Below are 14,709 nucleotides of genomic sequence, written 5' to 3' on the forward strand. Positions count from 1 at the left end.
CAAATGGAGACACCTGACCCTACTATTAGGGAAATATTAGTAGATCTGGAGTTGAACACACAAACTGAGGTAAATAGTGGACTTAAACAGAAATCACGTTTCACACCACACCTATCACCAGACAATGTAATCGATATCTTTTCTGAAAAAGTCACACATGAACTATACAAACTAGAAGATGACTATCAGAAAAATTTGAAAAAAGTAAAACATAATATAAGTAAAGAAGAGAGGGAGGCTCTAAATGGAATCGCACAAAACTCCAATTTAGTGATTAAGGAAGCTGATAAGGGCGGAAATATAGTCCTTATGAACAGATGTGATTACATTGCAGAGATTGATAGACAACTGCTGGATCACTTATCTTATGAGGAGGTTGTCTCTAATCCAATGAGCATGGTAACCAACTTGATTGAAAGCAAACTACACTTTTGGAACAGTGAGGGACAATTGTCAGATATAGAACAAAAATATTTGTTTAATCCCACACCCACTGCAGCCTGTCTATACATACTACCTAAGGTACACAAAGGGGGAAATTTTCCCCCAGGAAGACCAATCATAGCTGGCATCGGGTCTCCCACGGAAAAGTTGTCGGAATTTATTGACATCTTTCTGCAGCCTCTGGTACAAAACCTACCAGCTTTCCTTAAGGACACGAAGGACTTGCTATGTAAAATAGAGGACTTTGATTGGACAAATGGCCATTTTTTGGTCACCTTGGATGTCAGCTCTTTGTATACATGTATACCTAGAGATAAGGGCCTAGAAGCAATCCAGTATTTTTTGGATACAAGAGCTGCCACTCTATATGAACATAACAACATGCTTATGGAGCTAATATCCTTGGTTCTAGATAACAATTTTTTTCTACATGAGACTAAGTGGTACAGACAAAAAATGGGCGTGGCAATGGGTGCAAAATTTTCACCCTCTTTTGCAAATCTATATATGGGTCATTATGAACTCATACATGTTTGGAGGGAATGCCCTAATAAGTATAGCGATAACATCATCCTTTGGACCAGATACATAGATGATGTTCTATTATTCTGGTCTGGAACTGAAACATGCTTACTAGATTTCATCACATATTTAAATGATAATTCTTTTAATATACGGTTTACACATCATTATGATACCAATAGTATTAACTTTTTGGATACTACACTATATGTAACAGGACAAAAAATCAGATCTAAGATTTTCCGAAAAGAGACAGCTTGCAATTCTGTGCTGCACGCGACCAGCGCACACCCACCAGCACAGATAAAATCAATCCCCTACGGGGAGATGATCAGAACAAGAAGAAATTGTAGCATGGACAATATTTTCTTGGAGGAACTTGACAAATTGGAAAGGAGGTTTAAAGACCGGGGTTATTCTAACCAGGTCCTGACCGCTGCCAAGGATAAACTAGCGAAGGTTAAAAGATCTAACCTACTAGTTAACACCCAACAAGGACAACAAAAAAAGAAAAAGGAAAAAAGGGGCAGAGGACCATCATTGGTAGTCCCTTATAGTGCGGTTACACCAGATTTTTATCGCATCCTCAACAAGCACTGGCACATCCTTAAGATGGACAGTACCATTAAAGAGACCATCTCCCAAAAAGCTACCATCATCCACAGTAGGGGTAAGACATTAAAACAAACTCTGTGCCATAGCTACCTAAAACCAATAACTACCACCACTTGGTTGCCAGCACCGCCCAACGGTTTCCATAGATGTGGACAATGCAGCATTTGCCACTTAGCCAAAAATAAATTGGTATTCTTTGAATACAACACTTTGAAAACATACAGGATTCGCGATTTCATGACATGTAATTCTAAGTATGTTGTATATTGTATTGAATGCTGCTGCGGTAAAATATATATAGGCAGCACCATACGCCCCTTGAAGGAACGCATTCAGGAGCATGTCCGAGCGATCAGAAATAAAAACTGGGACTATCCGCTGGCGGTACATTACAATCAGATGCACACACTGGAGGGCAAAATTAATATTCAGTTTCCCGGCGTCGAAAGTCTAAAAATGTCAAAACGAGGTGGTAACCATACACTGGCATTGAGACAGCTGGAAAGCAAATGGCTAATCAGACTCAGAGCCACTGAGTTGGGATTAAATATCGATAAGGAATTATATACCTTTCTGTAGTCAAGCGAACTAACATAGAAGAGGGCAGGGTTCTTTCCGCATGATATATGGCATTAACATTTGGACAAGTGAAAACGACTATGTTCCCCATTGCTAACCGATCCTCCTCTTTCACGCAATGAATATTAGATATTCATTGCCATTTTTATAATAATCCTAACGATTCTTAGTAGCATTGGCACACTTTCTTTGAGAAACTCTTTTTTAAATATGTCCGCAAATTATCACCCTTGCTCGTGAATATATTTTTTTCAAACACAACTCATGGAACGAGTAGATTTCCATTTAAGCCCTACGGTTATTCGTTTACCTGTGAGGGGAGAATAGTATAAACTTGCTGCTCTTTCATTACTTGTTAAAAATATATTGTTGTTTGTCCCTGTTAAGTAGAAAAAAAGAATATTCAGATCACACTTGGTATATTCATACAGTGTGTAACCTTCCAAGATGGCGCAATGTTTAACGTTAGATGTTTACGTTTCTGTCCGCTTTCGCTTTCTATGGTGTATCACGTTACCACGCCGGTTCCTGTCCCGATAAAAACAGTGAAACAGACTATAGGCCGAGTACCGGTACGAACGTGAGAAAGTGCGGATGCTGCTATCGACTCAGCTGTCAGGTATGGGGATACTGTTGTATCTGTAGCAACGGAGGCCAATATATATTACGAAGCAGAGCGAAGATTATCTTAAGAGGGTGACGCGAATAGGGGCCGGTGCAGTTTGGACTTCCGAGACTGGGGATGGGTTGTTGTTCTTATCCAGCATATTGAGGAAACAGAGTACTGTTAAAAAAAGTGGGAATTATATTTAAGAGTGGTTTCAAAATGAGGACCGACATTGTAGGTTAATGTTACACGTTTTTTCATCTGTCAAAAATATCACAATGTTTAGGGAGATAATACAAAGTGTAACCAAAGATTTAGATTACTTAGAAAAGGGCCGACTAAAGTATGTAAAGACTTAAAATCTTATCAGGACTGGGGAGGTACGACACTATAAACTTCTATATAAATTGTTGCAAGATAGAAGGACAAGGCCAACAACCTTGTCACCTTGGAAATCATCATTTTTAAGGGAGAGACAAATAAATATTTAGGAAAATCGTGGATTAAGATGCATGTCTTAAAAATATAAATAATAGTACAATGTTTGATATAGGGGTCTTTGTGGACTCATTTAAGGATCCACACGACTTATGTTAAAATAGCAACAGGGCTGACAGTAATCTTTTTGCTATGGTGGGTACCAAGACGTGATTCTTGGTGACTAGACATTTTGTATTGACATTTAACTCGCTGCCTACAACCATTGAAATACCAACATGAGGATTAATTAAAAATGGGCGGTTGGTGCATCTAGTGATCTCACAATTGTAACTATTTAATGATTGCACCATCAATGTTGTTTCTAACCTTGAATATGGTCATCAATTTGAGAAGGAGGAAATGTATATTTATTTTTGCCTTATACTATGGGTCTTTGAATACACAGGTGTATCATTACCTGCTGCGAACGGTGATTGTCTAACCGTTAAACGATCAACAACGAATGGAAGAATTGTACAGGTCGTAGGAACAATATCCATTGTAAATGATTTTCGGATGTATCTAATAATACGAATCCATCAGTAAGAACAGGAGGGACGATACTTCATATCAACCTAATACATGAGGAAACATTTGTTTCAAGAAGGTCAGTTGTGGGTGTTGACCATGTGAACACTTGGTGGCACTATGGAATTATGCGTAAGACTTGAACCCCAATAAGACCAGGATGTTTCATTTTGGTGGTGGCTCTATACTTTTCATGCCAAATCTCGGCATCAGGTATCTAAACCTTTTTTTAGATGAATAGGATGACACTAGCCCCTTATGACAATCGAGTGTCAAGACTGGATGAATTGTTATAATATGAGTTCATGTGGATCAGTCTTTTTAAACATTAGATTTTTATGCTGTTTTTTCAGTTTTAATCATTAAAATAATATTTAATAGTATATGTATGTGTTTTGTAATTGGTGTGTTTGTATCTATTTGTTCACAGCCTTGAAAAAGTCCGGATGGACGAAACACGTGTCGGCTGTTATGTCTATGTAATGTCATTTGGAAATTACAAGAAAGAAAAATAAATAATGAAAATCGAATTACATCCTGGATCTATTTGTGGACTTTTTGAATTTACATTTACTTTGACTTTGCAATTGCATGTGTAACGGATACCTATGTATGCCTCGACCGTTTTGTGATTAATGGTGTGACCTTAGTTGAATACCTTTGGGTTTTCTCGACGGGTCAATTGTACCTCCTAAAAGCAGAGGGGGTTTTGGGTTTGAGAGCACTATAGGGTCCCTTTTCAAATAAATTGTCAAGTTGTGGATGTGCATGTAATTCTAGCCTACTGCTGCTTAGGTGCATGTGAGTAACCATTTGGGCGTTTACATGGCAGACGGGCCATCAGCTGGTAACCCACTACTTGGATGATTTAATTTTCATGGGGGCACCCAGTTCGGCGGATTGCCAGGTTATGCTGATAAGGTTTCAAGAGCTCATGGGTGCCCTAGGGGTGCAGTTGGTGCTGGAAAAAACGGTAGGTCCTCAAACAGAGTTATCGTTTCTATGCATTGAGATTGATTCTAAAGCAATGGAGGCCAGGTTGCCACAGTAAAAGAAAGAAAAGATGCTATTGCTATTGACTGGCATGCTGTCAAAATAAAAGGGGGAAGTGAGGGAAAAACAGGTGCTGCTAGGTCACCTAAACTTCCAGTGCAGGATAGTACGGGTCGGGAGGACTTTTTGCAAAAGGTTAGGGCGAGCGCTTTCCTGCTTTTCACTGCCTCACCATCATGTCTTGCTGGTGCATTTTTTTTGCAGTCTTTCAATGGTATTACTTTAGCCAGGCAGGAGGATTTTGAATGGGATGTCCAGATTTTCTCGGATGAAGCTGGGGGCTGGCGTTCGGACTGTATTGGCAGGGCAGATGGTGTGCAGAACCCTGGCCTGCGCAATTGAGCAACAGGGGCAGGAGCATAGCTTTCTTGGAATTGTTTCCTTTAGTGGTAGCAGTCATACTGGGGGGTGCAGAGCTAGCACACAGAAAGGTGCTTTTTTCAGTGTACAATATGTCAGTGGCAGAGGTAGTGAACCGACAGTCCGCAAGGGACACGCAGGTACTGAAGATGCTGAAGGTGTTTGTGTTGGGCTGCTTTCTTTCAGGGTGCAGCACGTGCCTGGAGTGGACAATAACATTCCAAATGCTTTGTCTCGTTTGCAGTGGCGGAGATTCTGTGGGCTGGCCAAGTATGCCGACAGAGACATGACGCCCATGCCAGAGAAGTTGTGGTCTGTAGGCAACGCCAGATGGTACAACAGGTGATAGGGTCCCTTGCGGAGTCGACAAGGATAACATACACCCATGCATGGAAGGAATTCTTAGCATCAGGTGTACGTGACGGGAGGAAGTCTGATTGTGGGCAGAAGCTGTGATAGATAGAATACATCTTGGACCTAATAGATAGGGGCTCATCTCGGGTTACCATTGCTGGAAAATTGGCTGGAATTGTCTTCATGGGAAAGTTGTTATGGGGTTACACTCCAACGGCGGGTGAACTGGGCCATAGGATGCTGGAGGCCTGGGCATGAGAGTGGGGCCAGGTGGGACCGGCACACAGGCCGTTATCTTGGAACTTACTTTGAAAAGTTCTGCAACAGTTTCCAGAGGTGTGCAAGACCATGTTGGAGACTTGCTTGTTCTCCACCCTGATGGTGTAAATGTTTCTGGGGGCTTTCCAGGTGGCTGCATTGCTGGGGAGTAGGGGCGTGCATGGAGTGGGAAGATGTCTCCAAGAGAGTAGGCGGTTTGGAGATATGGCTTCGCCACTCCAAAGCTGATCAAAGAGCAAAGGGGAAGAACGTCATATTGCACGCAGTAGGCTCACCAGGGCCCTGCCCCATAGAGTCAGGTGAGCGCTGGGAAAATTGTTGTGCAACGGACTCTGGTTTTGTATTTTGCAATATGAATGGGGGCAAAGCAATGGCGTACCAGCTGTTAGCATTGATGCTGAAGGCTTTGGTGCAGATGGGGCTGCATGCAGCAGATTATGGCAACATTATTTTTTGATCTGGGGCAGCGACGGGAACAGGAAACAAAGAAACAGAGGCTGGGAACGGGAGGATATCATGCAGCTGGGCCGATGGTCATCTGAGTGTTACAGGCACTGCTTGTTTGCTTTCTCCTAGGTTCAGTGGCATGTCCAGTGGCTGAGGAGGTGGCCATATGGTTGGTGGGTCACTCATTTATCAAGTGGGCAGCTATATAGGCTCAACAGAGGGGTCCAATTTAGGATTCAATAATCGTTTGTTTTCTATTGAAAGGGAAAGGGGGCATGTCCTGGAGAGATTTAGTGTCAACCCTGAATGGCATGATGAAAGGTGGGAAATGTCCAGAGTTGTTGATTCTGCACCTGGGGAAAATGATTTAGTTAAAGAGAAAGGGGTAGTTCTGATTAGGAATATGAAAAGGGACTTGTTGCTGATTAAGTATAATTGGGCTAGCTGTTTTGTTCTGTGGACTGAGTTTGTGCCTCACATGAATTGGAGAGGGGTGAGCAAGCATGTGGCGATAGACAGAGGGAGGAGGAAACTGAATAGGGAGATGTCACACTTTTGTAGGGGGATCGGTTTTAGGCGGATTTGCCAATCGGACATAAAATTCAAAGCCATGGCGTTTTTCAGGGGAGATGGGGTGCCTCTGCCTTGGATAGTCATGGATCTGTATCTGTTGGAGCTGAGAGAAGTGTTGGACAGGACTCTGCATATTAGGCACTAGGGGCTCAAGTTAGTAACACACCTAAAGGAGGGGGCAGAAATGTTGTCTGGTTCCCAATCCCTCTTTTCTGGGTGGTGGGGAACTGGAAGGTTTTCGAGGAGTTAGCCAAAGTTTAGTTGGCGTTGCCAGTTGGTGAACCATGTGCATGGGAAGGGTAGGCAGGTAGTTCCATTTTAGGCCATTTGGTTACTTACAGGTTCATACATACAGTCATAGAATGTAGGGGAAATAGAAAGTTTGAAATGTTGAAATGCATTACATTTAAATGAGTTAGCTGTGGGGTGGGTATATTGGGGGGGACCGTAGAGGTGGGGATAGGGGTTAGTTCACTTGATGTTTAGCGAGGTTTTCATTTTGTAAGGGGGGAAATTTTGTAATATGCACCTGTTACAATAAAGCAGTCTTTTTTACACAGTAAGTGGTCAGTTTTCTGTGCTGCACCCCTCTCTCACAAGGTAGGAGCAGGCATCTCCTGAGAAGTTCTAATGACTCAAACCTAACAGGGCCCAAATGTGCTCACGTCCCTGAGGACACTGTCAATGGTGAGCGGTTAGCAGGCGATGATGAGCAAACATCACGGCAAGCTATACGGTGGGTAGGCAGGTTACTCATTCCCTGGTGGAACACACTGTTGGCTCAGTGTGGTCAACAGAAATAACAATAAGAGCTAGGCAGCCATGCAGCTGAAAAAGCTGATGGAAGCCATTAGAGGCTCTGCCTGTACAGACACACCGAACATATTACACTGCAAACTGCATACCACACTCGGTCCACTGCTCTCGTAGCCACTAATCCTCCTGCATGTTGATGTTTTAATAAACTGTGCACAAAGGTACAATTCAACCCCCTTTTTAAAAAGCCATATCTGTTAATGCTATACATTCTTGAGTCTATAGAGCTGTGGATATTATAAGGCAATGAATACTACAAAATGATATTCAGAATTACCATAATTGGCTTCCTCACTTCATTCATTATGTCCTATTGCTGTCACCAACCATATCTACACATAGTACTAAACACCATTTGCTTATTTAGGGGTGGATGGAACTCCATGGATTATCGCAGAGTTTTTACAGAACACCATGGAATTTTGTGGAGTAAAACTCCACGAGTTTCGCCCACCCCAATCTATTGAGAAACCACTGGTAATATTATCTCTGCTAGGTAATCTGGAGCCTCTAAGATGGGTGTAACCTTTCTGACACCTGAACTTGCACACTTTCTGTAGCATGCATTAGCTTTTGTATCAACCTGTGATATGGTTAAAGCCAGTATGGCCTGGAATGCCCTTCCTTCTGATCTTCGCCTTACTCACGAGCTTGCAGCATTCAAAAGGAAGCTTAAAACACATCTTTTTACGTGATCGGCTCTCCTCTCCCCTCGGGTTTTGCGCCGGGACACTTACGAGTAGCCGAGCGCGATACAAGTGGATATAACATAACATAACATAACATATGTGTTATACCTGGCATCCTTGGTGTGATTACCCCTAACTTTTTGTCTTCAGACCTCCTATTTTTGCTGCCTTAGTTTTTGCTAGCCTTAGGATTCTGTGCACTTTGCCACTGCTGACCAGTGATAAAGTGTTTGTGCTCTCTCCATAACACATGGTAACATTGACTTATCCACAATTGGCATATATAATTTACTAATAAGTCCCTAGTAAAGTATACTACATATGCCCAGGGTATGTGAATTAAATGCTATTAGTGGGCCTCCAGAACTGATTGTGACACTCAGTTAAGTAGCCCTTTAGACATGTCTCAGGCCTGCCACTGCAGGCCTGAGACATGTCAATTACTGTGTAATTCAACCTGCCATGTTGACCTTGAAGTTAATTCTCTTGCCAGGCCCAAACCTTCCTTTTAATGCATGTAAGTCACACCTAGAGTAGGCCCTGGACAGGAAGCAATGTAGTTAAAAAGCAGGACATGTGCATTTCAGTTTTACATGTCTGATAGTAAAAAACTCTTAAATATGTTTTTCAATACTGCAAGGACTATAACTCCCATAGGATAACATTGTGATTACCTTATTACATTTTATGAGCGTAATTTCCAAATGGGAAGATATAACTGGCTCAACTTTTGGTGTCACTAGAACCCTAATTTAAAATCCTAACATGATGAAGTCGGATTTGAAATTGCAATTCTAAAAATGACTCTTTTAGAAAGTGGGCATTTTTTTGCATTAGTCATTTAATTCCTGCAGCCTGTCTCTGATCACATGTATGGGTGTAGTTGGCCTTAGTGTATTTCAGCTAAACAGCCACAAACAATGGAAGCTTAGGTGTGACTTTATGGGCCATCCTCACAGGATGGGAAGGAGGAGCTGGGCACAGCCTCACTTACACCTGAATTGGCTGTATCCGGTCCACACACAGGAAGGTACCCCTTCCTGCACAAAAACATTCCTGCTTGCAAAGCAGGCACCCTTGTATCATGGTGCAAGAGTGTCTGCATTCGAGCGAGGCAGCACATTGTGCACCCGCTCTGGGAAAAGGCAGGAAATTGCTGTATTCTGATGAATACGGATGCATTTTGAAATATATGCGATCAACCAAAAGGGTATTCGAGATAAGTGCGAAATACTAGAGGAGAAACTTGATGACATTGCACAACGTACCAGTACTTTGGAAGGGGAAGTTAAAGCTTTGTCAGTGGCAGTGCTGGAAAACCCTAATGATATAAAGAAGCATAATAGAATGCTGCAAGACGATTTAGAAAGGTTGGAAACGCAATCTCGTCGAAATAATTTGAAGTTTCTTAGAATTCCGGAAGGGGCTGTGAAGGGAGATGTTAAGGCTTTCATAGTCTCCTGAGAGAAATCGTGATGGACAGACCAGAAATTGATTGGGAGAAGGAGATCCAGACAGCTCATAGAGACCCCTTTAAGCTGAACCCAGACAGGAAAACTCCGAGAAAGATTCTGATGAATTTTTTGACATTCGCTGCGAAAGAGTTGGTGTTGGGACGGGCTTTAAAGGAGGGCTCCCTAAAGCATGAGGGTTTCTCGTATCAAATAAGATCAGACCTAGGTAAGAGGATGGCCCAGAGGCAGTGGGAACTAGGTAGCAGAATGAGTGAGCTACGAAGCAAGGGAGCTCAGGTTCAACTAAAATTCCCAGCAATGTTAAAAATCATGTGGCAAATAAAATGTACAACATTAGTGATCCAGAGGACGTGGACACTTTCATATTACAAATGGATGGATGAGCTATTGTCTGCACAGCTCTATAAGAAGGTTGAGAATAATGTCTGTGCGATATAGATAGGCTGTTTTCCTTTTTTAAATTTATTTTATGCAATCTTAAGCTTTTCTTTTTCTCTTTCTCTTTACGGGACCGGGGGTTCACGAAGGGCAGACTGTATCGCTCAAGATGTAGAAATGGGGTTTCCTGGGGGGAGGGGGGAAGAGGGGCACGGGGTTTGGATGCAGTGGGAGAAAAATAAAACAAATTCTGTCCTCAGAAAGCCAGCTTTCAAAGGTTTAGGGAATCAGTTGGGCCGAACAAGACAAAGGGATGGATTCAAGATCTATAAAAGACAAACCGATCCTATAGTACCAGAGTATGGATAACACAAAAGTAGTTAATTTGTTAACTAGGAAAGTAAATGGGTTGAGATCTAGAAGGAAAGTGTCACGGGTTATCAAAACTTTAAAGGACAGTGAGGCCCAAATGATATTGCTACAAGAGACTCATCTGGAAAGAAATGAGTGTAGGCAATGTTTTAAAAAAATTCAGATGGGAGCAGAAAGTAGTATGCTCAGACCAGAGAGGGAGCACTAGGGGAGTTGCTAAAGTTATTAAGAGCAATAATGGAATAATATTAGTTAAGTTTGAAACTGATTACTCAGGTAGGTGGTTATTGGCAACTCTTCTAATTCATTGGTGTGGTCGGTATATTATGGGCCGAATAATGATAAACAGAGGCCCTGGAAAAATTGGAGTCCTATCTATTGGAGACAACAGCTCCTATTATATTAGGAGGAGACTTCAACTTGGTCATGAATTAAGGGTTAGACAGGACGTCAAAAGTTAAATATACCAACCCACCTAAAACGTTCTCCAGACTTAAAAGCATGATGAAAGAATTTAATCTGATCCACATTTGGCATATTAAGAAGAGGGAGACCAGGGAGTTCACCTTTTATAGTAAGAAGTATAGGCATCACTCCTGTACAGACTATTTTTTATTATATCAGGAGTTATGCGGGGAGATGGTAGAGGTGACCCATATCCCAGCAATTGTGTCAGATCACTCTGCAGTAGCGATGTCGCTGAGGTATCATCAAAAAGAGGAGCATAGAAGGTGGACACTAGATAGGGTGATACTGCTAGATGAGAGTGTAGTTTGTGAACTACTTTCATGACAATAAGGGTTCGGCAGAAGGACAAATAATTTGGGATGCCTTCAAAGCATACTTAAGGGGGGCTCTAAAATCTATAAGGTGTGCCAAAAGAATGGTGGCGCAGCAGGAAAAGGAGAACAGAATTAAAGAGATTAAGGAAAAAGAAGGAGAACTACAGAAGGCGTCAATGGAGGATTCAGCTAGAGTGCAAGTCTTAAGTAAAGAGCTGGAGAGGCTACAAGGGGCATTCCAGGCGCAAATGGATAAAAAATTACTTGATAGGTGGAAAGCGAGTAAACTTCAGCATTTTGCCTATGGAGAAAAATGTGGTTCACTATTAGCCTGGATGGCCAAGACAGATAGGGCGTGGAACACAATCCGGGAGTTAATTAGTAGAGAATCTGGGGAAGTATTGTATTTCAACGCTGATAAATGTGGAGAGGCCTGTAGCTTTATGAGAGATTTATATAGGGATGACATTCAACCCAGTCGTGAAGGCCTAAAGGAGTGGTTAGGATTGATTACACTTCCGCAGTTAACTATGGAACAACAGAAAGGTTTAGAAGGGGAGATCAAGGAGGAGGAGATAAGAGTTCAGTGTAAGAAAACTGCAAAGGGAAAGGCAGCTGGATCAGGCGGTCTTCCAGTTGAGATTTTTTTCTGTATTATAGATACAATTATCCCAGTCTTAAAATGTTTATTTAATGAGATATATATAAGTGGGAAGAAGGTCCCTATCTCTTGGTCAGAGGCTATATTTACTTTAATTTTAAAACCAAATAAGGATCCACTGAAAGTGGACTCGTATAGACCGATATCCTAATTAAACTTGGATTATAAGATCTTTTCCGGAATTATAGCATCTCGAGTAGCAAAGGTAATAAATGAGGTTATCCATCTGAACCAAAGAGGCTTCATACCAGGGAGGCAGTTGAATGAATTGACATTTCAGCTGATGGGAGCTATAGATATCGCAGAGGCTCGGAACTTACCTCTGACGATAGTGGCTGTCGATGCAGCCAAAGCTTTTGACCAGGTGCATTGGCCTTACCTTTGGGAGGCTTTGCTAAGCTTTGGTTTTCCCCAGAATATGGTTAGGGCGGTGCAAATGTGAATTGTGGTCCCAAGGCTAGGGTGCTGATAAACGGGGGACTGTCAGACGGGTTGGAAACCCTTAGAGGGATAAGGCAAGGTTGCCCCCTGTCCCCACTTCTTTTACATTTATATATTGAACCACTAGCAAATCTGATAAGGGCAGATACTACTATATTCCCTTTTAAATCATATGATTTGGAAATTAAATTATCATTATATACAGATGATTTAATGTTGTTTACAAGTAACCCACAAGATGCAATCCCCAATCTGATGAGGAAGGCTGAGATATTTGGTCATATTTCTGGGTATAAGGTGAATACAGCAAAAACTGAGATTATGGAATGGAATCAGGGTTTTGCAAATCACGGTGTGAAAACACAAATACGGTATCTGGGGGTGTTAATAACTCAGAAATTGGAAGATATTACAAAAATAAATTGGAGGAAAGTAAGACAGGAAGTAGTAGGGTTGCTGTCTAAATGCGCAAACTTACCTTTAAATATTTATGGAAGGGTAAACCTCATAAAAATGATTATCCTCCCAAAAGTTACCTTTCTTTTTAACACCATCCCGTTAGTTTTTCGGAAGAAAGACATAGCAAAACTTCAGGGGAGAACAGGAAGTTTCATCTGGGCGTCGAAAGGTCCTAGGATACTGTGGAAAAAGTTGAGGAGGAGGCTAGAAATCAGAGGATTGGCGTTAAAAGATGTATTTGCCTACCGCCTTTCAGTTAAGAATGTTCGCATGCCTCCTAATAGGATTGATAAGTCAGCAATACGCTCACTTTTTGAGGCATTGCTAGTTGATGTCAAACTCACTTCCTTTTTAAATACGGCAACCCAAAGTTTTTTAAAAAGTTGAGGCTCAAGATTTTGAAGTCTGCGTTATATTTTTGGTACTGGACCTTTTTGGAGATGAGCAGGGAGATTGAGACTGAAATTCCAAATTTGTGGGGTGAAGAGTTTGATGATGAGGATTTGAAGTAAAAGTGGTGCGACTCATATGATATATTATGAACAGTAGTAAAACCGGCAACATTTAAACTAAATCATTTATACACCACTTATAGAGTTTATTGGTCAACTGCAAAGCTTTTTAAGTTACTGGTAATACCTATAATTGCCCAAGGTGCATGCTTGTAGCAGTAGATGATGTGCATCGGTTTATGTCTTGTCCAAAAGTAGCACCATACTGGAACTCAATTTGTGACTTTGTGGGAGAAACGATTGGGGTACAAATTAAAGTATGCCCCAGTGTAATTTTCTTTGGGCTAATTCCAGATCAAGAAGTACAAATTACAATGGTGGAAACAACGTTTTTGTTTTATGTTATCTTGTTAGCAAGGCGTGAGATCTGCAGGCTATGGAAATCTGAAAATCCTCTGTCTTTTACTGAGTGTCTTAGGAACATCATTTATACATGTGAGTCAGATATGGCATGCAATCTAAGTAGTAGAGAGAAAATTTGGCCTCCGTTGGTAAGGTGGAGAGATAAGGAAACGTGAGTCCTATGATTAAGCCAATTATGCTGTCGGCCATGGTATCTTCTATCCCCGGGCAGTCTCAGTATGTAAAGGAGATGGAAGTGGAAACAGTTATATCTTGGCGGGTCATTACTCGTCCTTTTCCTCTTCTGGTCTCCGGTCTGGTTTCCTCTTGTAAGACCTAGAGGAATTAGAGTATAACCTAGCAAGAAAATTGGCAGAATGAGGACAACAAAAATAAATAAATAAATAAATAAATATGGTTAATTTCTGCCCTTTCCTTGTCACACAGCGCAGCGAGGACACTTGTTGCACTACGTTACAATTTGATAAATATGGCCGAAACACTTTGCAGTTCTCACCTCGTTCCCGATTGTGTAGGCTGCCGACCAGCAACGCTGAGACAAGAAGCAGGCAGGCTATGCCTACACCTATACCAATGCAATGTTTCATCCAGTGTGGAAGGAATCTGGATCCCAGGGTTGGAGGGGCTAAAAGATGCAAAAATGGTGAGGCATTAAGTCACAAGATGGTTTCAAATGGCGTGAAGTCAAAGTTGACAAATGTTACACCTGATGCAGTTAGCAAATTGTGTATACTGATCACAATTACACCTACGGATGTAATGTCATGTAACAATTTATTTGCAGAAGATCTTTTCTCAATAAATGTTCTTCTACTACAGAAGTGGACCTGAAACTGTATTTCTGAATGTACTGTTTCCACAAAATGTATTCTTTCTGCTACCAAATTCTATTGAAAAAACACTTTGCAGCCTTTCTAGCC

The 14,709-nt window shown here is 41.5% G+C and overlaps 1 protein-coding gene across 1 annotated transcript in view; it reads right to left on the reverse strand.

Annotated features, from left to right (window-relative positions):
- Positions 1-14,709, reverse strand: part of LOC146869695 (cytotoxic T-lymphocyte protein 4-like) — a 73,234-nt gene that overhangs the window by 34,689 nt on the left and 23,836 nt on the right. The window contains exon 3 of the mRNA XM_085612115.1: positions 14,286-14,414. Within this exon, the coding sequence (XP_085468241.1) occupies positions 14,286-14,414 (129 nt within the window). The remainder of the gene's footprint in view (positions 1-14,285; positions 14,415-14,709) is intronic.

This window comes from Triturus cristatus, chromosome 1_1, assembly GCF_964204655.1.
Source record: "Triturus cristatus chromosome 1_1, aTriCri1.1, whole genome shotgun sequence".
NCBI classification, from domain to species: Eukaryota; Metazoa; Chordata; class Amphibia; order Caudata; family Salamandridae; genus Triturus; species Triturus cristatus.